The 21,241-nt window shown below is 54.6% G+C and overlaps 1 protein-coding gene across 1 annotated transcript in view; it reads right to left on the reverse strand.

Annotated features, from left to right (window-relative positions):
- SHISAL1 (shisa like 1) overlaps nucleotides 1–21,241 on the reverse strand; it is an 88,768-nt gene that overhangs the window by 40,569 nt on the left and 26,958 nt on the right. The window contains exons 2-4 of the mRNA XM_031005640.3: nucleotides 16,844–16,942; nucleotides 12,686–12,899; nucleotides 1,403–1,720 (exon numbers count right to left, since the gene is read on the reverse strand). Of these exons, the coding sequence (XP_030861500.1) occupies nucleotides 1,403–1,720; nucleotides 12,686–12,899; nucleotides 16,844–16,910 (599 nt within the window). The 5' untranslated portion in view covers nucleotides 16,911–16,942. The remainder of the gene's footprint in view (nucleotides 1–1,402; nucleotides 1,721–12,685; nucleotides 12,900–16,843; nucleotides 16,943–21,241) is intronic.

Below are 21,241 nucleotides of genomic sequence, written 5' to 3' on the forward strand. Positions count from 1 at the left end.
CATTTGTCAAACCGAGCCACACAGGGCTGTGTCTTTGTCTCCTGTGTGATGGATGGTGTCATTATTCAATCGATAAGCGCAAGCTGATTTATGCATATCTTATTAATTATTTAATAATAATTGAAAAGGTCACTACCTGCTAGCTATGTGAACGATCACTAACTCGCGTCATTGCTGCCTCCAAAGAGGAGGCAGCGAGGATTAACTGAGGACCTACTATGTGCCAGGTAGGTGCACAGTTAATCCTTGGGAGGGGGCAGTCTTACCCACTCCTCCTTCACGAGGATCGGAAGGTTAAGAGGGGTGAAATCTCATGCCCGAAGTCAAGGAGCAGGTAAATGGCAGAGCCGGGACTCAGACCCAGGTTAGGTTACCTGCAAAGCTCCTGGACATGAACCCAGGGGTCACTGTGCGGCAAACTCCTGCACCCCTCCAGCAGGGGGGCTCTGGGATGGATCTTGCAGCCTGGGTTTGGTATCATGATGTCCCTGGATGACGTGCCCTGAGCCCTGTGTGCCCATGGCTGCAGCTCAGCCCCCACAGAGCATCTGAACCTCTCACTCTAGCCCTTGACCTGGGAATCGACCCTCAGTGTGGCTCCTGTCCTTGGTGCTAGCCAGCCTCCCAGGGAGTTCCTGCTCCAAACGCACAGACCCTGCCTCTCCCCTTCCAAATCTAGATGCTGCACTACCCAGGGCCACCTGGGATTAGGTCAGGCCCATCCCCACCATACTGGAACTGGGCGGAAATGGGAATTGCGGTAGACAAGCTCAGATCTGAACATAACCCTGGGGCAGCCACCCCACAAGGCCAAACCTTGAGATGCCACCTCTCTGGCTTCCTTCCTTCCTTCCTTCCTTCCTTCCTTCCTTCCTTCCTTCCTTCCTTCCTTCCTTCCTTCCTCCCTTCCTTCATGAACAGCCTGCCTGAGTCAGAACTAGTACCCCTCATGCCATACAAGGCATGTAAATATAAGGAACTAAGTAACATTTGTATTTTCTAACCTCATGCTGAAAAATCTGGCTGGACAGACTGATTTGCTTCCTTTGGCCAGATTTACAACTCAAAAAGCCATCCGGTTTTCCCCTTTGCCTTGGCAGCTAGGAAACCCAAAACTCCACTAAATGTTTAGTGGTTACCTCTCTCACACTGGGCTCTAAGCACAATGAGCTTGCAAGCTTTGCTTCTAAGCTCTGTTTCCACCTCTCATTTTGACTTTCCTGTCCAGGCATGTGTTGTAGGCTACCCATGACAGTTGGAAATTTTTCTTGGCAAACAACAAGATAAGCAAACAATCAGGTAACCAATGAGCCAAACACTATGGCGAGAATGATGGCGTATTCTCCAAGCTCTCCAAAGACAATGACCCAAATCATTCTGGGTCTCAATTGTAGCCACTCACCAGGCAGACGAACTCTGGAAGGTCATCAGCGGTGGGCTGTGAGCATCTCCCCGCAGCGTGTGCACGGCCTGTGGGGCTTGTGGCAGCGGGCCTGGGGGAGGCTGCGGCTGTGGGGCCCGCTGACCCGGCCGAGGGGCCCGAGCAGGGTTCCCCCACCGCCGGGGGTCCTGTTTCATCCATCGTCCTTGGATGCCCCACCGTGCCAGGTAGACCTTGCAGATGTCGTAGTTCATTGCCGAGTAATACAAAAGGTCCAGAACCAGCAGCATCAACACGAAAAATCCATAGATCCACACTCCCAACAAGGCGGTGTAATTGCTGCGAACAAACAGAGAGGGAGTGAGCAAGGAGAGGGGAGCAGCCCAGCTCAGGCTGGCTTCATCAGTGGGGCTGATTAGAGAATGTGTCCTGGAGCTATGTTGGGGTCCCCGGGAGGAGGGTACTGAGCCCCTCTGGAGGGTGGGGCCTTGGCTCCCTCTCCTCTGCCTGCCTGTTCACCTCCTTCCCTGGAATCCACTGCCCTGAGCCTGGTCCCCACCTGGGCATCCTCCAGGACCCTGAGTCCTTGGGTTGGAATCCCTGAGGGTCCCACAGAGTCAGACACTTTGGGGGGAATTCTGAGCTGGCATCTGGGGCTCCCAGGACATGGCAGCCTCTTCCTTTACCTGGTGCTGTTTTGGTCTGCCCTCTCCCTCCTTCCTGCAGGTGGCCCTGCTCACCACCCCCTGCCCCACCTTTGCCTACATTGTTCCTGGCACCCGGGATGCTCTCACTGCCTCACCCCTGCTGTGAGGATGGAGGTCCTCCCCATCCTGCTGGACCAAGAGCAGAGGCATCAGGTTCTGCCCTCTAGACCCTCTCTCAGCCTCCCCCAGGGGTCCCCTTCACTCAACACGACCAGGCTATGCATGGCTGGGGCTGTCCGGGCCCCATGACCTCACTTCTGTTATTCATTTGCCCAACATTTCCCCACCGAGGGCTGCTCTGCCTTCCTCAGGCAGAGGTGGCCAAAGTTGCGGGAGGGTTTGGAAGCCCGCTGTGAAGGCTGGCTCTCCCGGGGTCAGCCGTCTCCACTGCAGACAGGGTCTGCGCTCCAGCACCTGGCCTTTGCACAGGCCGTGCCTTCTTTCCCTGCCCCCTTCCTCCCCTGCCTACCTCCCACCGGCCCTTTGTCGAAGATCACTTCCTCCAGGAAGTCTTCCGGACACCCTGACCCTCCTACGCAGCTGGGTCAAGCCTGTCTTCTGGCCCACAGCCCTGAGTTTCCCTCAAACCCAGCCCCTGTCACCCAGAGCCACATCTGTCTCCCACACCCTTCCCCAGGGCCAGGGTCCAAGTCTCCCCGACCTGTGCCCAGGGTGGACGGTGTCCAGGGCTTGCCACTGCAGCTGGAGCTGCTGAGCCCTAACAGTGCGTGCCAGGGGCTGTGGCTGCCTGAAGCCACCCATCTATTAATCACTCCAGCGCCGCCTCCGTCTGCTCCCTGCTGCAGGCATGTGTTTGGGTGGGTGTGCGCTTCTGGTGTCGAGGAGGCGTGAATGGAGCAGTGTCCGGCCTGTACACGCCACCGCTGCATATCCCCAGGGAGAGACTCACCTCGCTCTCGCCCAGACGGAGGTCTCGCGGGCAGCAGATCCTTTAAGACCCTGTTTGAGGCTGGGGGAAGGGGTCAGCCCGGAGCCCGGAGACCTGGTTCTAATTCTTCCTCTGCCTGGTTTGCTGTGTGGCCTGGGAAAACCCTTGCCTGCCTCTGGGCCTGGAGGAGATGAGCATGAGGCCTCCCCCAGTCTCGACTTCCAGGCTCCAGATCTTCCCAGGCTTAGGTCAGCCCCGGCGCCAGCAGTGGCCTCTGTAGGAAGATGGGGGCTGCTTCCCTTGGACTCCTCTGGCCCTGACCAGGGCTGAGCCCAGGGCCGGGGAGGCTCGCTTTCGCTCTCTGCCTAGAATGCCTTCCCTCCTCTCACTTGGCCAAGTTCTTGGCCTGAAGATGCTGCTCGGGTGCCTGGGAGCCCCTGGCTGGGAGGCCTCTGCATGTCCTGAGCACGTCCCATGAGCAGCTGTAGGCCAGTGCTTAGGCTTTGTAGCTGTAATCCCACAGCTCCCGGTCACTGTGCGTCCTTGCTGCCTCCTTGCCCCTACCTCCCAGCCACCACCACCATGAAGCCTGCATCAGACTGATGGGCTCGCTCATGCTAAGGTGTAAATGACTGACAGCCAGGCCCCAGCGGCCTTATGTTAAAAAGAGACTGTTAAAGAGAGGCTAGCTTTTCCTGGAGGCATCTGGATATGGAATTCCTTCCAGGAATTCCAGGAAAAAGAGGCCTGCAGCCCCATCCAGTATGCTGGGGCAGGTGTCCCCAGGGTAGATGTCCACGTAGACCGAGGAGTCAGGCCTGGCTCCAGTTCCCAGGCCCTCCTGCTTTCCCCAGCACCCTCCCTGCTGCAGCCCCCACGGAATTGCTCTAAGTGCCAGGTTTTTCTTCGGTGGTTCCCATGGCAGCAGCCACGGGGGCTGAGGGAGGAGATGGGGAAAGGGGAGGCAGGGCAGCTGTGTGCAGATGCTGTCCGCAGAAGGGGTCCAGGATGCCAGCTGGGGGTGTGGCTGGGCCACAGGCTGGGCCTCGAACCACTGGGCCAAGAAATAATAGTACCAGAAGTGGCAGTGGACGCTCGTTCCCCTACCTGCTTCCCACGTTAGCCCATTTAATGCTCACGCAACCACGGGAGGAAAGAGCTTTTTCATCATTGTCATCCCTGCTTTACGGATGGAAAACTGAGGCTCGGTGGAATTAAGAGACTTGCCTAAGAGCTCACAGCCATTAAGGGGCAGAACCAGAATTTGAACTCAGCAGCTGAGCTCTAGAGTTGCGCTCCTAACCACTATAGCACACTGCCTTGGCTGCGGCCACCCGGGTTCTCAGGTAGAAAAGCTGCTCCAGGGGCCAGGCGCGGTGGCTCATGCCTGTAATCCCAGCACTTTGGGAGGCTGAGGGGGGTGGATCACGAGGTCAGGAGATCGAGACCATCCTGGCTAACACGGTGAAACCCTGTCTCTACTAAAAATTTTAAAAAAAAAAAGTTGCTGGGTGTGGTGGCGGGCGCCTGTAATCCCAGCTACTCAGGAGGCTGAGGCAGGAGAATGGTGTGAATGTGGGAGGCGGAGCCTGCAGTGAGCTGAGATTGCGCCACTGCACCCCAGCCTGGGTGACAGAGCGAGACTCCATCTCAAAAAAAGAAAAACAAAAAAGAAAAGAAATGCTGCTCCAGCCCAACATCTCTCTTGCCTGGAGGCCTTTGTCCATGCTGCACCTCTCTCCAGAACCCCTGCCTACCTCCTGCACACCCAGCTGGCCCTGGCACTGTGTCTTAGCCCAGATATCGCCTCCTCCAGGAAGCATTCCTTGATGCCCTGTGTCAGTCCAACCCCTACCCTGCATTCTCAAAGCCACTGGATTTCCCAGAACACACTGTTGTCTTTGTTGTTTTGTAGGACTGTCTGCCCCTGGAGATTGGGAGGGCCCTGAGGGCGGGGTTGGGGTTCAAATTGTCTTTATGAGCCCAGCACTCAGCCTTAGGCTGCAAATACTGAAACCAACACATATTGACAGCTGAGAATGGGCTGGTGACAGTGGCTGCTTTGATACTAACTTCCCTGGAGTTTATAGGCTGCATGTCTCGTGCGCCAGCAGCTAATAGAAACACTGGCAATTGTTATGTGCCAGTGCCCTGTGCTTCTGAATCCGTGCAATGGCACCATGAGGGAGGAGCTAGTGTTCCCATGTCACACATGAGGAAATGAGACTCAGAGAGGCAAAGTCACTTGCCAAAGGCCACACAGCTGGTGAGTGGCAGCACTGGGAGCTGGACCCAGGTCCCTCTCTGACTTCAAGTGAGCTGATCTTGGGGGAATTCCACGGTTTAATCTAGGATAGATGTCCAAAGAGGGGTCCCCTGCACCTGCGTGGTGTGCCTGCTTGTCCTGGCCCACCCTCTACCAGGAACTGAGGGCGAGTCCCTGTCCTCCCTCCTCGGGGCACCCTGCAGATCAGTGTGTCATTGTAATCGTGTGTGTGTGTGTGTGTGTGTGTGTGTGTGTGTATGTGTACTGCCGGGCTCCTGGCCTCTGCAGCCAGCTTGCTGCAATTGACACATGACATGACCCCCGGCCCTCCCAGCTCATCCTCCCTGTCAGGGAAGGGAGGGGCCTGCCTGCGGCGGGTGTTGCCTTTGCTGATTTGCCCTTCCTTGTGAGGTGACCACCCTGGAGGTGGCAGGCGGGGACGCCCAGGCCATGGGCACTATGCTGAAACCACTCCCCTGGCCTGCCACGGCTGGCCCTCCCTATGGTCAGCCAGCTGGGAAGGTTCAGGTCTTTAAAAAACTTTTGTAAAAGTAATGAAAAATATGTGACCTGGAAATTAATTCCATCCAGATGCAGGGGTCTTTGTTGTGTGGGTGTGTGTTTTGTAAATGGCAGAAGATAAAAAACCAAAGGCTGTTTTATGGAGCAAGATGTGAAGGCAGCCAAAGCCGCAGATCGCAATTTTTTCAGTGTATTTTGGGATATTTACTGATTCAAATTCTTTTGGTGTTTCCCAAGCAGTAAACAAAACCTCTGATGGAGGAATCTCACTGAACGTCTTCCCGGGGCACAGGAGCAGATCCGTCAGCAGGAAGAGCAGCTGCAGCCAGTGTGGGGATGGAAGTCCCCATCACCACCCCACCAGGCAGTCACATTTGAGGGTGGAGGAGGAGAGTTCCTGAGGCCAGCAGGCCAGAACGAAACATCAGCTCAGCTGGAAGATGGCCGATGGCCCTTCTGCCAACCTCGTCTAAAAAATGGGAGTATGGCGTGCTGGGTGCAGTGGCTCACACCTGTAATCCCAGCACTCTGGGAGGCCGAAGTGGGTGGATCACCTGAGGTCAGGAGTTTGAGACCAGCCTGACTAATACGGAGAAACCCCATCTTTACTAAAAACACAAAATTAGCTGGGCATGGTGGCGGGCACCTGTAATCCCAGCTACTTGAGAGGCTGAGGCAGGGGAATTGCTTTAACCCGGGAGGCGGAGGTTGTGGTGAGCTGTGATTGTGCCATTGTACTCCAGCCTGGGCAACAAGAGGGAAACTCAGTCTCAAAAAAAAAAAAAAAAAAAAAGAGTATGGAGCCCATTGGCAGGAGCGGCCTCGGGTCCATGAGACAAGGTGGATGACTCTGGCGACTAAGGTGTGGGCTCAAGAAGTCAAGGCTGTGTGAATCCAAATCCCAGCTTGGCAAAATTCTCTCTGTGATTTTGGGAAACTGAGCTTCAGTTTCCTTGTCTGTGAAATGGGGATACCTAGACCTCCTACTTCATGGTGTAAGTGTGAGGCTGTGAAATAACACGAGGGCCTGGAGAGAGACAGACCCCTGGAATGCTGGCTTGTGTGATTAAGGCACAGAGAGAGTGCTTAATAGGTCTAGACCCAGAGGCAAAGTGCCTTGCCCAAGGTCACACAGCAGGATCGAGGTTGTCTAGGGCAGTGGCGGTGTGTGGGCTTTGGGCCTGGATATACCTGGTGAAGCAGAGTCTATTACTATCAAAATACCACTGCGCCTGGCTGAGGGTGTTCCCAATAGGGTCAATCCCTCTGTCTCTCCTCACTCCACTGGTAACAGGCTTGGACAAGTGACATGCTTTGGCCAATAAAACATGAGCAAAAATGCTGTGGCCACTTCTGAGCAGAAGCTTAGAGACACGACGTGTGTGGCTTCACCACTGCCTTTCCCTTCTACAGCAGGGCCATCCTACCCGGGATGGGGGTTGCTTCTACGGCCTCGTCACAGAATGCTTCACACATAGAACCAAAGAGCCCAAGAAGGACCCAGAGTATGAGCCAAAAGGAAGCCTTCGCTTCTCAAGCTCCTGGGACCTCTGAGGGTGCTCCTCTCCTTGGCATAACTAAGCCCAGGATGACCGATACGGCTGACCCAAACCCTGTTGTGTCCCCTGTGTGCTGTGTGGCTGCAGGCAGGGCTTCACCCTCTCTGAGCCTCAGCCCTAGTGAACGGGGCTAGTGGAAGGTCCTTCATAGATAACAGATGGAGGGTGTCAGCATGAGTCAGGCCCCTTGTGTTGGAGGAAGTCCTCATAAGTGTTCATTCACTTCCTTCCCCTGGGGAAGGGCAAAGCTTTGGGGGTCAGAGGTTTCACGCGTGGCCAAGGGAGGGACCACAGTCCATGCCTGCACATGCTAGGCCTTTGGGTGCACTGTTCTGTCCTCCTAGAGTCCCTCCCCACCTCCCACCCCCTGCAGCCCATCTGCCTGGTGAAGGAACGCCCATGCATTGTGGGAGATGCCACTCCCAGCCACCTCCTCCAGAGAGACTTTCCCTGTCCCCACAGAGAACTGACCACATCCCCTGCACACCCTGGCCCACCGCGACCCCCACACGGAGGCTTCCACAGATTGCCCAGGGACCTGAGTCTGAGTCGCCATTGCTGGCGTCTGGCAGTGCCCTGGCATGGGAAGGAGGGCAGTATACTTCTCACCACCTCAGGGCCCCTGCCCCACCCCTCTCTCCGCAGTCTCTCTATGGCCCACGTGGCTGGAAGCAGGCATCTCGCCGTGGTGGTGGGCTTGGCGAGGCTGCTTCCTCTCACTCTGCCTTCCTGCCAGGCAGCCAGAACCAAAACAAACCATTCTGTTCCTCCAGAAAAATACAAATAAATAAGTCATCAGAAGCGCTCTCCTTTTCCCTGTCACCAGCCCCGCCTCCTGGCTGTTTCACCAGCAGGGAGGGCTGTGGCTGGCGGGGGTCGGGGGAAGGGCGATGGGGGAGGACCAGGAGCTCTTGCATCTGCATAAAGCCCCTTCCGGGAGTCACATTGGCCTAGTCCATCTAGACGGGCTGCTGGTGAGTGCTAACCTGTCTAGGATACTGGAACATCCAGCCTCTTAGCTGGGGTCTGGTGCGGTCCCCAGTGGCACACAAGTCCTGGCCTTCTAGATGCACCAAGGGGTGGCAGAACCAGGGCTCCAGAGCCCCTCAGATCTTGACACCAGTTGTTATCACCCATGTGGTCTGGGACAGGTGATTCCCCCAGCCTGGGGCCCAGCCCCTCCTTCCTCCCATGGTGAGGATTAATGGGCACCATAGGTGTCTTGCCCAGACGAGCCTGTGGTATCGTGTGGCCAGGGCCCCAAATACAGACAGGCACAGAGGTAGACTCTACCTGGGTCCCCATGCACACAGAGGCGCTCTCCAACCCATCCAATGACCCAGGACTTCAGCCCTGCATCCTGCTCCCCAAGGCTCATCCTCAAGTCATCCTCTGCCACTGGTCCAGCCCCACCTGGACACCAGGCCCTACTTCAGCTACCTGGGCTTGGGTCCTCTCCCCAAGGTCCTTGAAACTGGGCAGCTGGGAAGAGGCTTCCATGGCCCCTGACCCGAATTCTTGATCTCCCCTCAGTGGGGTCCAGGTCTGGCCTAGGCCACCCTCATGGCTCCTGCTCCTGCAGACACTCTAGGTCCTCTGGGGTCTTATCCCATGCATGGCCTATGCAGCATCAAGCCATTTAAAGCCCTCCAGGGACGCTTGATGGCCTCAGAAGAAAGTCTATCCACCCTATCCCCTGGGCTAGACAGGACCCCCGGAACCCCTGCCTCTACCAGCTGTTTATTCCCTGGTTCCCCTTGCTCTTCCACTGGGCTACAGAGAATTCTGCCCAAAAGTGCTCTTTCCTCTGGGCTGTGGGGCTCCCACCTTCTTAAACGCTGTCAGATCTCGAGAATCAAGCACCACGCCTCCCTCCGCAGGAGCACCTATGACAGGAGAAGCCTGGGGGAGGAGAAGGAGCCGCGTCCTCCTCTGTGTGGGCTCCATACTCACAGCTATGGAGAGGGAAGGTGGCGAGAAGATCGCTGGAGAATGACAAGGGATGGGATCTCCCCAGGGCAGCAGCTTAACTGGAGATGATTCTGTGCCCCCGCATTTGGCACTGTTAGGAGCCATTGCTGGTTGTCACCGGGGTGGTGGGGAGGAGGTGCACCGGGTCAGTGGAGGCCATCGGGATGCGACTAAACATCCCACAATGCACAGAGTGGGCCCCACCATGGAGGGTGACCTGGCCCCAAATGTCAGTGGTGCCGGGGTGGGATCCCCGCTCAGGGGGCCTCTCCTCAGTAGGATCTGCCTCTGTTGGTAGAAGCTCCAGAATGACTAAAGTGATTCCAGACCATCTGGGTTGGCTGCTGGCTCCACCACTAACCATTGCCTTCATCAGGCAAGTGACTCAACTGCTCTGTGCCTCCCCTTCCTCATCTGTAAAATGGGCTGAGGATGGGCTGCCAGGTAGCTGCAGTGGCATGATGATGTTGAGTGCAGAGACTCAGCTATATTATGTGCTCCATAAACACTTTCTAGGGCTAACGATTAAAAATGTAAGTTAAAATTCTGATCCCCGATACTCCCATTCTCCCCAGGGGAAGGCCTTTACTTTGCAGCCCAACTCTTCATCAGCAGCCGCCAGGACCCCCTCTGCTGCTGGAGTGGAGTGTTCCGTGTGAAATCCTGTGCAAATATGCAGATTATAGAAACTTGTGGGCTTCAAAATGAGGATCCCAGACACCAGTCACCAGACCTTGGAGAAGTCTGGTTGTTTTGCCAAGCCTTGTCTGGCGTTCAGCCAGAACTTGCAGCATGACAGGGTCCTCACCCAAGTCCTGGCACTACCCTCGTCTCTCAGGGAATTTGTTCCTTGTCTTATACAAGGCTTGGGTCAAATCCCAGATCTGACTGCAGCCCTGATATGATGGACAGGGCTTGCTGAGTGACTTCACACACAGAATTATTCTAAGGGCTGAGCAGATGGCGAGAGATTCAAGGGAAGCACCCGTGCATTTGAGGAAGGAAGGATGGGGAGCTGGCCTAGGTGGGAGGTGGGGAGATTTGGAACAGGCGGCTTCCCCCTGAGTGAATGCAGCATGGTGGCAAAGCCCTTCAGCCCCAACATCAGACAGAGATCGAGGCTCACACTTGCAACCCACCACCTCCCTTCAACAAACGCCCTTTTCAAAAAGATTTTTCCTTATCATGAAAAAATACATCTGCCCCAAAACTCAGCCTCATGCTTATTGGGAAAATAATTTGAAGCATCACATTAAAATCAGAAGGAGATAAGAAGCCTGACAATTCTAAAGATTGTTTTAGAGGGACTAGCCAACACAATCAGACAAGAAAAAGAAGTGAGGCACGAAAACAGCAAGGTAGGGTGATAAAATTATCATTGTTTACAAGTGGAATAATTGGAAACCTAAGAGAATCAACTGAAAAAAGAATAAGAAATTTCAGTAAGGTGGCTGAATGCAAAATTCCTATCTCAAAATCATTGCTTTTATCAAAATTCCTATCTCAAAATCATTGCTTTTAACAATACTCAGAGGATATAGTGGAAGGAAAGACCCAACAGCAACATAAAAAGAAATAACTCGAAATAAATGCAAAATATATGTCTAATATCTATATGAAGAAAACTCTAAAATGCTATGAAAGAAAATCTGAACAAATGGAACGACACTTCTATGGAAATGTTTGACATCATAAAAAGTCAATCCTTGGGTTAACCTATGAATTCAATACAATCTCAGTAAAAAATACTAACTGGATTTTTTTGGGGGGAGGTAGGGGTACTACACAGCTAATTCTAAAGTTTGTATGACAAAAGAGCCAGGAGGAGCCCACTAAGATATTAAAACATATTAAAAGTCACAGTGGTTAACGCAGTGAGGCACTAGTGTATAGCCAGAGCAAGTGAAGCCAACTGCGTATCACACTCTACCTCAATACTCAGATTTAGTACATTAAGATATTTGGTAAGTTTGCATTTCATCTCAGGGGAAAAGAGATGACCAATTTAATAAATGGTGTTGGAATAACCAGCTACCCATTTTGAAAAAAGAATAATAAAGTTTAACGCCAACTTTAAAACTTTCATCAAAGTAAATTCCAGAGAGCTCAACTACTTAAAGACAAAATATTAAAACGTAAAATAATTAGGAGAAAACATGGTATTTTTAATGACCTCAGAGCAGGAAACGCCTTTCTTAGTATGATGCAAAAGCCAGAAACCATAAAAGAAAAAAAAATGATAAAATGTGATTACATAACAAAAATTAAGCATGAGGAAAAAGCAGTATAAAGTCAAAGTCACACTGAGGAAACATTTGTATGGAAACATTCAACAAGGAGAAGATGGGAAGATGTTTGCAACTCATCATATTTCCTTCATATATGAAAAGCACCCATAAGTAAATAAGAAAAAAACAAAAACTTCAATAGAAAAATGACAGAAGACATAAACAGCTAGCTCACGGTAAAAGAAATACAAATGTCTCTCAGGCATGTGAAAAGACGGCCAGCTTCACTCATAATAGAGAAACGCATGCTGTTTTGAAACTCCATGACTCTACTTAGCGTGTTCTCATTGCTTTTCTAACAGCAAACTCTCTCTTTCTCCACACCTATGGTCCCCTCCATCAGGCCCCTGATCCCAATGTATTTTAATCACCTTAAGGAAAAGAACTGCATGGTATTAATCTCTGGGTCAATGGTGTCAATCAGTATTTGTTAAATGAATGAAGAATGAATGAAGGAACCCGGTGGATTACAGGCCCAGGCGCCTTCTACGCCTGAAAGCTTTCCACATCCTTAACCTCACTTAGCTTCTATGGTAACCCTGCAAAGTGAGTATTCTGTGTCCCTTCCTCCCTCCCTCCCTCCCTCCCTCTTTTCTTTTCTTTTTTGAGACGGAGTTTCACTCTTGTCACCCAGGCTGGAGTGCAATGGTGCCATCTCTGCTCACTGCAACCTCTGCCTCCTGGGTTCAAGTGATTCTCCTGCCTCAGCCTCCTGAATAGCTGGGATTACAGGCACCTGCCACCACATCCTGCTAATTTTTGTATTTTTAGTAGAGATGGGGTTTCACCATGTTGGCTAGGCTGGTCTCGAACTCCTGACCTCAGGTGATCCACCCACCTCATTCTCCCAAAATGCTAGGATTACAGGTGTGAGCTACCGCGCCTGGCCTCTGTGTCCATTTCTCAGATGAGAAAGCTGAAACTTAGAAGGCACAATGGGCCGAAAACCCTGGTCATCCAAAGACTCTCCCAGACTCCTTCCAGGCCCACCCAACCTTATAGCGGTTACCCAACCGCCTCCCTAGGGGATGCGATTTTGGGAGGCAGGTTGCCTTGCCTGGGGCCCGAGGCAGTGGGGTTGCACCCCCAGAGTGGCACTCACTTGTGCATGTAACCCTCGGAGCTGGCCGTGAGGTTCGCCTGCATCACCGCCTGGAACTCCGTCTCGTTGCAGCAGTATTTGAAGACCGTGTTGTTATGGTGACAACAGAGGATGAAGGTCTTGTTGTCCGAGAGCCGGGGGCAGTGGAAGCCGAAGTGGTAGCGGCCTTTGTGGTCTGTGTATGGTTCACAGACCCGAAAATGTGCAGACAAGACTGGAAGACAGAGTCACCAGGCTCAGAGGGGTCCCTCACCAGTCCACGGGTGCCAAGAGGCAGGGGGACTGGCCGGCCTCTTCTCAGGTCCTGCCTGCTTCTTCCCTCCCCTGGATGCCTCTGTGGTCCACTGTGAGCCTCACCTCTGGGTTCCCATTACCCCGAGCCTCCCAGCCCTGGTTACATTCTCTGTGTCACCCAGACTGGCTGGTCCTGGAGGGCAGGGCTGGCTCTCCTGCTTCGGTGAACATGCTTGACATGCAGCAGTCACTCAATTAGGAAATCAGCCTTAACTGAGCACCTACTGTATGCTTCACAGACCCATCTCATTTAACTCACACAGCCAAGCAAGTCTGAGATCCCACTTTACAGATGGAGAAACTGAGGCTCAGAGACCTAAGGTGACTTGCCCGAGCTGATAAGTGTTGGAGGGACAGGAATGGAACTCAGGGCTGGATTCAAAGTTTGGGGCCCTCTCCAGTCTTGTATCACTAGCTCTTTGTTCCCAGGTGGGCCGTGGTGGACCTGCTGCTCAGCCCAGGCTGGCCCGGGTGGTGGCTGGCATAGGTGCAAGGACCTCTTGGGTACCTCTTGTGTCAAAAACAGCAGATCCTCCGTTCCTTGGTTTCTACTAAACTAGTACCCTAGGCCCCAAGGTCCCCAAGGGCCTGCCTCAGTCACCCCCACCTCACGGTGGTAGCTCTGCCTTGGCCTGGAACCCTCCCACCACTCTGCTCAGGGGTGGAGGCCCCTATTCAGCCACCAATACTACTGCAAACCCAGGATGGTATTTACGAGTCGTGCCGATGGTGATAAACAGGACTGAAAGTCTGAACAAATATAACAATGGAAAAAACCTAAAGCCCGCTCTCTCAGGCTTAATTAGTATCTTCATAAAAGAGATCGCCGTATCTAATTTGTATCACTGAAAAGGGGCTTCGCTGGCTGAATACATTCCTTCAACCACAAAGGCAGTGGCTTTGCAGGAGTTCCTCCAGCTCGTTGAAAGCTCTGTGTCTGCTGAGAGGTTATTAGACTGCAGCCCACACAGCTCCCCACCTACCCACCCGGGGCTGCTGCAGGGGAGTCCCAGCTGGGCTGGGCTGGAAGATGGGCAGGCGGCCTTCATGTGCTGGGGTGCTGAGGCTGCCTCCGGCGGGGGGCATGAAATTCCACACCCCTTCCCCCACAGACAGCACCCTCTTCTGTGGGGATGGGCATGACCACTGCGAGAGAAAGGTCTCAGCTTTTGGGGAACCAGGGGAGCTCTCCAGGCCCCCTTCTCTTCCTTAACCTTAAGAAAGAAGAATACCCCCTCTGGGGATGTAGAGGTTATTAGGGAGCCCCAAGTAGACAGCTGTCTCACCCCATCTCATTTATTCCCATCGTACAGGGGAGAAAACTGTGGCTCAGAGCAGCAGTTCCCAAAGTGTGGCCCCTGATCGGCCTCGAAGGCATCCCCGGAGGGCTTGTCAGAAATGCAGATTCTCAGGCCACTGGGCTTCTGAATCAGAAGCTCTGGGGTAGGCCCTGCCGTCTGTCCTGGCAAGCCCTCCAGGGGATGCTGATGGGCTTGGGTTTGGGACCCACTGGCCTAGCGGCAAGGGGCAGAGGCAGCTGGCCAGTTCCGGCCACTGTCTGGGTCACTGCCCACCCAGGTCAGTGAGGAGGCCCTGCTCACACTCAGTGTGTGGGCAGCTGGGGAGGAACCAGGCACACTCACACTGCTGGTCAGAAAGTCTAGCTTAGGCCCTGGGACCAGCCCGTGAGGCTACCACAGGACTCAGGGAGAGAAGGGACGGAGCGGTAGGGCAGCATGGAGGAGGCAGCCTTTGAGCTGGGCCTCAAGGGACTGGAAGGAGCCTGATATGCAGAGATGGGGGGCCGGGGAGGGCAGGCCCGGCAAGATTAGGGGATGTGGAAGGGTCCTGCCCATTACCAGCACCCAGCTCACCCGGCCACCACTGGGCGGTCAGTGCCATGGGCTTTGGCCATTTGGTAACGATGAGGGCTCCCTGGCTGCCTTCCCGGAGCCAACAGAGCCCTGGGCTGGGAGCCGGGACAACCAGGTGGGAGTCCTGGCATGAGGCTGCCTGGGCCATCGTGACCTCTCTGGCCTCCTCCCCTCACTGATGAAAGACTCATGGTCTCCAAGGCGGGTTGGGGGCTCCCAGGAGTGTTTTGTAAACAGCAAGGTGCAGCCCCCACCTAGGGAAAGAGGCTGTGTGTGCACTAGGGGCCCTACGAGCACTAGGGGCTGTAAAGGGCAGTAAAGGGCAGCATCCGTGGGCTTCTGCTCTGGGGCATGGCGTGACTCCAGGCCGAGGGACACTCTGTTAGGAGGCCCCAGCAGAGCAGGGACGCAAAGGAGAGAGCCACATTTCGGGCCCCCAAGCCTCGATCATGAACGCACCGCTGTGTGCACAGCTCCACGTAACTCCTGCATCTGGATGGCCCTGATTCACTGGCTGGCCCCTCCCCGGAAGGGGTGACCTCGGGCAGGCCGCTTTCCTTCTGAGTGTCTCACTTTCCTCATTTGTAAAATGGGCTGAGTGGGTCCGTCCTCCAGGGATGGTGAGGACCAGGTGAGCCAAAGCATGGGAAGCATCTGGGGTGGGGAGAGCAGCTGGGTAGCCCCCAGACCCCTGGCCTGGGCGTGGCTTTGGCTTTGCTGTCCGGGGAGCCCTGCCAAGCACCCCCAGACATCCTCATAGCCTCCCTCTGAGCTGCCCCCAGCAAAGGGGCAGGGGCTGAAAACCACCAGGCCGGTGTCAGTGACCCTGTTAGAGCATGCGGGCATGAGGAGGTACAGAGAGACACAGAGACAGAGAGAGACAGAAAGACAGAGTCAGAGAAAGACAGAGACAGAGACAGAAACACAAAGAGACAGAAAAAGACAGAGGCAGACATAGACAGAGACAGAGACACAGAGAGACAGACAGAGACAGAGAGACAGAGACAGACACAGAGACACAGAAAGACAGAGACAGAGAGACAGAGACAGAGACAGAAACAGAGACAGAGACAGAAACAGAGACAGACACAGAGACACAGACAGAGACAGACACAGAGACATAGACAGAGACAAAGACAGAGAGACAGAAACAGAGAGACAGAGACAGACACAGAGACACAGAAAGAGACAGAGAGACAGAGACAGACACAGACACAGAGAGACAGACAGAGAGACAGAGACAGAGACAGAGAGACAGAGACAGAGAGAGACAGAGACAGAGAGAGACAGAGATACAGAGACAGACACAGACACACAGAGAGAGACAGAGACAGACAGAAAGACAGAGAGACAGAGACCCAGAGACACAGAAAGACAGAGGGAGAGGAAGCCAGAGAGCCAGAGGGGGCTCCTTGCTGGGAGCAGGCCCTGGCTGGGGAGCAGGGCTGCCCTTGAACTTGGACTCTCAGCTCTAGCTGGGAGGAGCAGAGGACTTAGTTTGTGCTCATCCTTGTAACTGGGAGAGCAGGAGCCCACCTGCGACCTAAACTGGGATCCTAGGGACAGCCCAGGAGGCTGGTCGGGCTAGAATCCGCTAACTGCCTTGTCCCAGGCAAGTCAGGTCCCTCTCTAAGCCTCAGTTTCCTCATCTATAAAATGGGATGACTAGGACACTGCCTAACCTTGTCTTGCAGGGGCGAAGGAGAGAATGTGAGTCAGGGCTTCTCCCGAGGGTCCTGGCAGCCAGCTGAGCTCCCATGGGAAGTCCCAGGGCTGCGGTGCACAGTAGAGATAGAGACAGACAGAGACAGACAGAGACCAACCACACAGCTACCAACATCAGCTGCTCACCAGAGGGGTGCCAGTAAGGCGGAGGACAAAAGGCAAGCCTCTGTGTGCCCCCAGAACCCCAGATGGGCCAGCACGAATCTCAGGAAGAGCCCACACCCCCCCATGCCGCCCCCGCCCCCAGCATCCACGGAGGTTTTACCTGCAGAAAACAGCAATGAGAAGAGGACGGCGAGCACGTTCAAGGACTGCTGGCCACAACTGGTCATCGTCTGGCTTGCATTGATCCGTCCAGAGCTGCCTGTTCAATGAGAGCCACGAGAGGCTGGGTGTGGGCTGTCTCGCCTGACACTGGCTTTCCTGCCCACAGCGGGGGACGGGCAGGCGGGCAGCGGGCAGGAGAGCGAGTTTGTCGGGAGCAGGGGCCGGGTGCGGACGATGGAGATGCCGCCATCCAATTTCCTTTCTGGAATGAATGACCTTCCCCCACAAGCCAACTGTCACCTCCTTTTCTTTTCATGGCAAAATGAGACTTAATCAAAGGAGGACGGATGGCTCAGGTGGTGGAAATGACTGGCCGGCAGAGGCTGGTGGCCAGGCACCAGAGCTGCAGGAGTGAGGATGCCCGGGCTGGCCCGGCCACCTCGAGGAGCTTACGGGACCCAGGTCCCCTGCTGTGTCGCTAAGGTGGAGGGTTTCATGGTGACTTCCATGAACCCCTCCACAAGTATGCACGGAGCCAGGCAGCTTCCCAGGCACGAGGCACACAGCAGTGCACGAAATAGAAGCAGTTCCTCCTTGGAGCCCCTGTGTTCTACTCAGGAAGGCTGACAACACGCAAACAAATGAATGTTTAAAATGCTCCGAGCTTCTGAGTACATATCCCAAGGCGCAGAAAACAGGGACTCGAACAGATACGTACACACACCCATGCTCCCAGCGGCATCCTTCACCTTAGTCAAAAGGTAGAGGCAACCCATGTGCCCATCCAGGGATGGATGGATCAACAAAAGGTGGCCCGTCACACAATGCACATTACTCTCCCAAAACAGGAGGGAAACTATGATACATGCTACAGCAGGGGGATCCCAGAGGGAATTATGCCTATGAACTAGGCAAGCCACAGAACACAGACTGCGAGATTCCACCTACATGGGGTCCCTAGAGGAGTCCCATTCACAGGAGATTTGTCATCAGGTCAAAAGCAGAATGGAAGGTGCCAGGGGCTTGGGGGAGGGGGATGGGGAGTGAATGTTTCATGGGTGCAGAGTTGCAGTTCGGGAAGATGAAAAAGTTCTGGAGGTGCATGGTGGGGAGGGTCGCACAACACTGAATTTACTCAATGCCACTGACTGTCCACTTAAAAAGGGTTAAAGTACAGTGGCCCACACCACCAGGCGTTGTAATCCCAGCACTTTGGGAGGCCGAGGCGGGCGGATCACCTGAGGTCAGGAGTTCGAGACCAGCCTGACCAACCTGGACAAACGCTGTCTCTACTAAAAATACAAAATTAGCCGGGCATGGTGGTGCATGCCTGTAGTCCCAGCTACTTGGGAGGCCAAGGCAGGAGAACAGCTTGAACCTGGGAGGTGGAGGCTGCAGTAAGCTGAGATCACGCCATTGCACTCCAGCCTGGGCGACAGAGCGAGACTCCGTCTCAAAAAAAAAAAAAAAAAGGAGGGGGGAGGAGTTAAAGTAGTAAGTTCTCTGTAATGTATATTTTGCCACAATAAAAAAAATTTTAATGTTACGAGGGAAAATAAAGCAAGGCGTGTCTGGGCAGTGGTGCAGAGAATGGTGATGGGGGAGCTGCTTTAGAAGGGTGGTAAGGAGGGCCTCTCTGAGAAGGTGACATTTGAGCACACCCTTGAGGGAGGCGGGAGAGGCCATGTGGCTGTCTGGAAGAAGAGTGCTGCAGACGGAGGGATAGCAGGGGCAAAGGCCCTGGGGTGGGTGTGGTGAGGAGGCAGCAGGGGCAAAGGCCCTGGGGTGGGTGCAGTGAGGAGGCAGCAGGGGCAAAGGCCCTGGGGTTGGGGTATCAGCAGGGCCACTAGAGACAGGGCTTTGGGCCCTGAGGGGACAGGATTACTTAGACTATGATCACCCTGTCTCCCATAGGAGTTGGAAACAGAGGCTAGGACAGGCCATCTATGTGCTCTGTGTAACAGCATCGTCCTCCCAGAGCCCCTGTTGCCTGCGTGTATCTGGTGGGAGCAGTAGAGATGAGAGATGGGAGCTGATTTGCTGAGCATCTACTATGTGCCCAGCTCTGGGCCAGAAGAGGTACTGTACCCCATCTTCTCCCTGGTGGCAGCCTGTTATGGTATGAGAATTGTGTTCCCCCCAAATTCACATGTTGAAGTCCTAACTCCCAGGACTCAGAAGGTTGACGCTGTTTGGAAATAGGGTCATCACGGAGGTCATTAGCTAAGATGAGGTCATCAGGGTGAAGTAGGGTGGCTCCCTAATCCAAGAAGACTGGTGTTTTTTTATAAAAAGGGACAATTTGGACACAGAAACACCTGTGCAGAGAAGACACTATGGGAAGATGGAGGCAGAGGTTGGGGTGATGCACATATAAGCCAAAGAATGCCAAAGATTGCCAGCGAACCCCCAGGAACAGATTTGCCCCTACAGCCTCATAAGGACCCAACCCTGCTGACACCCTGACTTGGACTTCCAGACTCCAGGCTGAGAGAGTAAATTCCTCTTGTTGAAACCTCCTGGTTTGAGAAGCTTTGCTAGGCAGCCCGAGCAAACAGGTACAGCCTCTCACGTGGCGCCTGCTCCGTGGAAGGGCTGGGTTGGGTCCACACAAGGAAGCTCACCTGCATACTTGGGGGCAGGGTCTGAAGTGAGGATGGTGGGGCCTGGAGAGCCCCGAATCCCACCCGGGTGGGAGACCCTGAGGACCTCCCTCAGGTCTGATGAACCTCCCTCCCATCCCCCAGCCCCACCTCCACCATCTGCAGAGCAGACTCCCTGCCCGCTCCATCCTGTCCATGCCAGGTGAGGCCCTCCGCCCCCCAAGAGGATGGTTTCAGAGTTGAACATGCAGTGCAGGGATCTGCTGCCAGACCACACGTTTCTGAAAGAAGGGATGGTGGAAGATGATGCTCAGTCCAAAGAAACAAGCCCCTCTGCTTGCCCAGACTGTCTTGGCACCTGCTCTGGGCCCTGGGAGCCACCCAGCAGCTGCCTTGCCCTCCAGAGCTCACAGCCTGGTCAGGGAGAGCAGAGGGGACACCAACCTGGGTCCCAGGGCAGTTCTGAATGCTGCTTTACTGGGGGCAGAGTTAGGGCTCTGGGCAGGCAGAAAGGAAAGCCACTCGGGCCACCCAGAGGTTGGAGACTTCGGAGCGAGGAGATGGGGCAAAACTCAAGGCCAAACGCACAGCGCTCATGGCCTGGCCCTGGCCTGGGCCCTACTTCTGCAGCCTTGGTCTCCTCCCCTGTAGCATGGGCATCGTGGCGGGAGCTGGGACGTCAGGTGCTGACCTTGTGAAGTCTGGTTTGCCAGAACAAGGGAAGGGACTATCAGGATTGTAAAATGCCACTGAAACGCAGGCCCCTAACACTAAGCTTACTCATCTCTTCCTCTGGGGAGGGGCTGCCCCCATCCACCCGCAGGCCTCTCTGCTCCCACCACTGCCCTGCTCGTCCCTGGGAGCTGTAAGCTGCTTAATTGCTCTGAGCCTGAGCCTCCTCCCGGCCTCCTTCTGGCCCTCCTGGGAGGATGAGCCGAGGTCAAGCATCTGGGAGTGCTCAGGAATGGATTTCTCCGGGGGAGTCCTATGGATCAGCCCTGGAAAATGCGCTGTGGGAGTGGAGAGTGACGGGACCTCTGAGATGCCTCCCCCGTGATCCATTCTACAGATGGGGAAGCTGAGGCCCAATAAGAGTTGAAACAGGTCCCCAGACTCCAGCTCCTCTGGCCCCCATAGGGTGAGGCTGCCCCACTTCTGTGGCTGGGGCTCAGGTCCAAGAGCTGGTAGGTTTGTTGAGTGAATGAGGAGGATCTGCCTTAGCCACAGGCCTGGCCCCTGCTCCTGCTGCTCCAACTCCCTACAAAGCCCTGAGTGTACTGGCTGATGTTGCGGGGCTGATGTTCACCCCTGGGGGGTACTCTTCCTTCACCCCTAGGAGTCCAAATCCTGCATCACTTTAGAAGCTGCTTCAGTACTACCTCCTCCAGGAAGCCTGCCATGATTTTATCAGCTGGAAAAAGTTTGCCCCTCCACTGAGACCTATAGTATTCCATCTCTTCTTTCATTCATGTGTTAATTCATTTATTCATTCACTTATTCTCTCAACACCCACTTGCTGACCTGCACTCGGGGCCAGGCCCTGGGCTGGGCTCTAGGAATACAGAAGAGGTGAGTCTCTGCCCTCAGGGAGCACAGGCAAGGGTGCCCAGCAGCCTCCCGTTATGTGATTCTTCCCAGGACCTCTTCTACTAGGCCATGAGGGTCCTGGCCAGGGCTGGCCCTCAGCCCCCGATCTGCCGAGCAGACCCCACCTCTGCCTTTGCAGATCCAGGGTCCAGAGCTGGAGAGGCCTTTATGCCTCTGGGGGACAGTTCCAGAGATGAACGCACACT

This window comes from Gorilla gorilla, chromosome 23 (assembly GCF_029281585.2).
Source record: "Gorilla gorilla gorilla isolate KB3781 chromosome 23, NHGRI_mGorGor1-v2.1_pri, whole genome shotgun sequence".
Classification (NCBI taxonomy): Eukaryota; Metazoa; Chordata; class Mammalia; order Primates; family Hominidae; genus Gorilla; species Gorilla gorilla.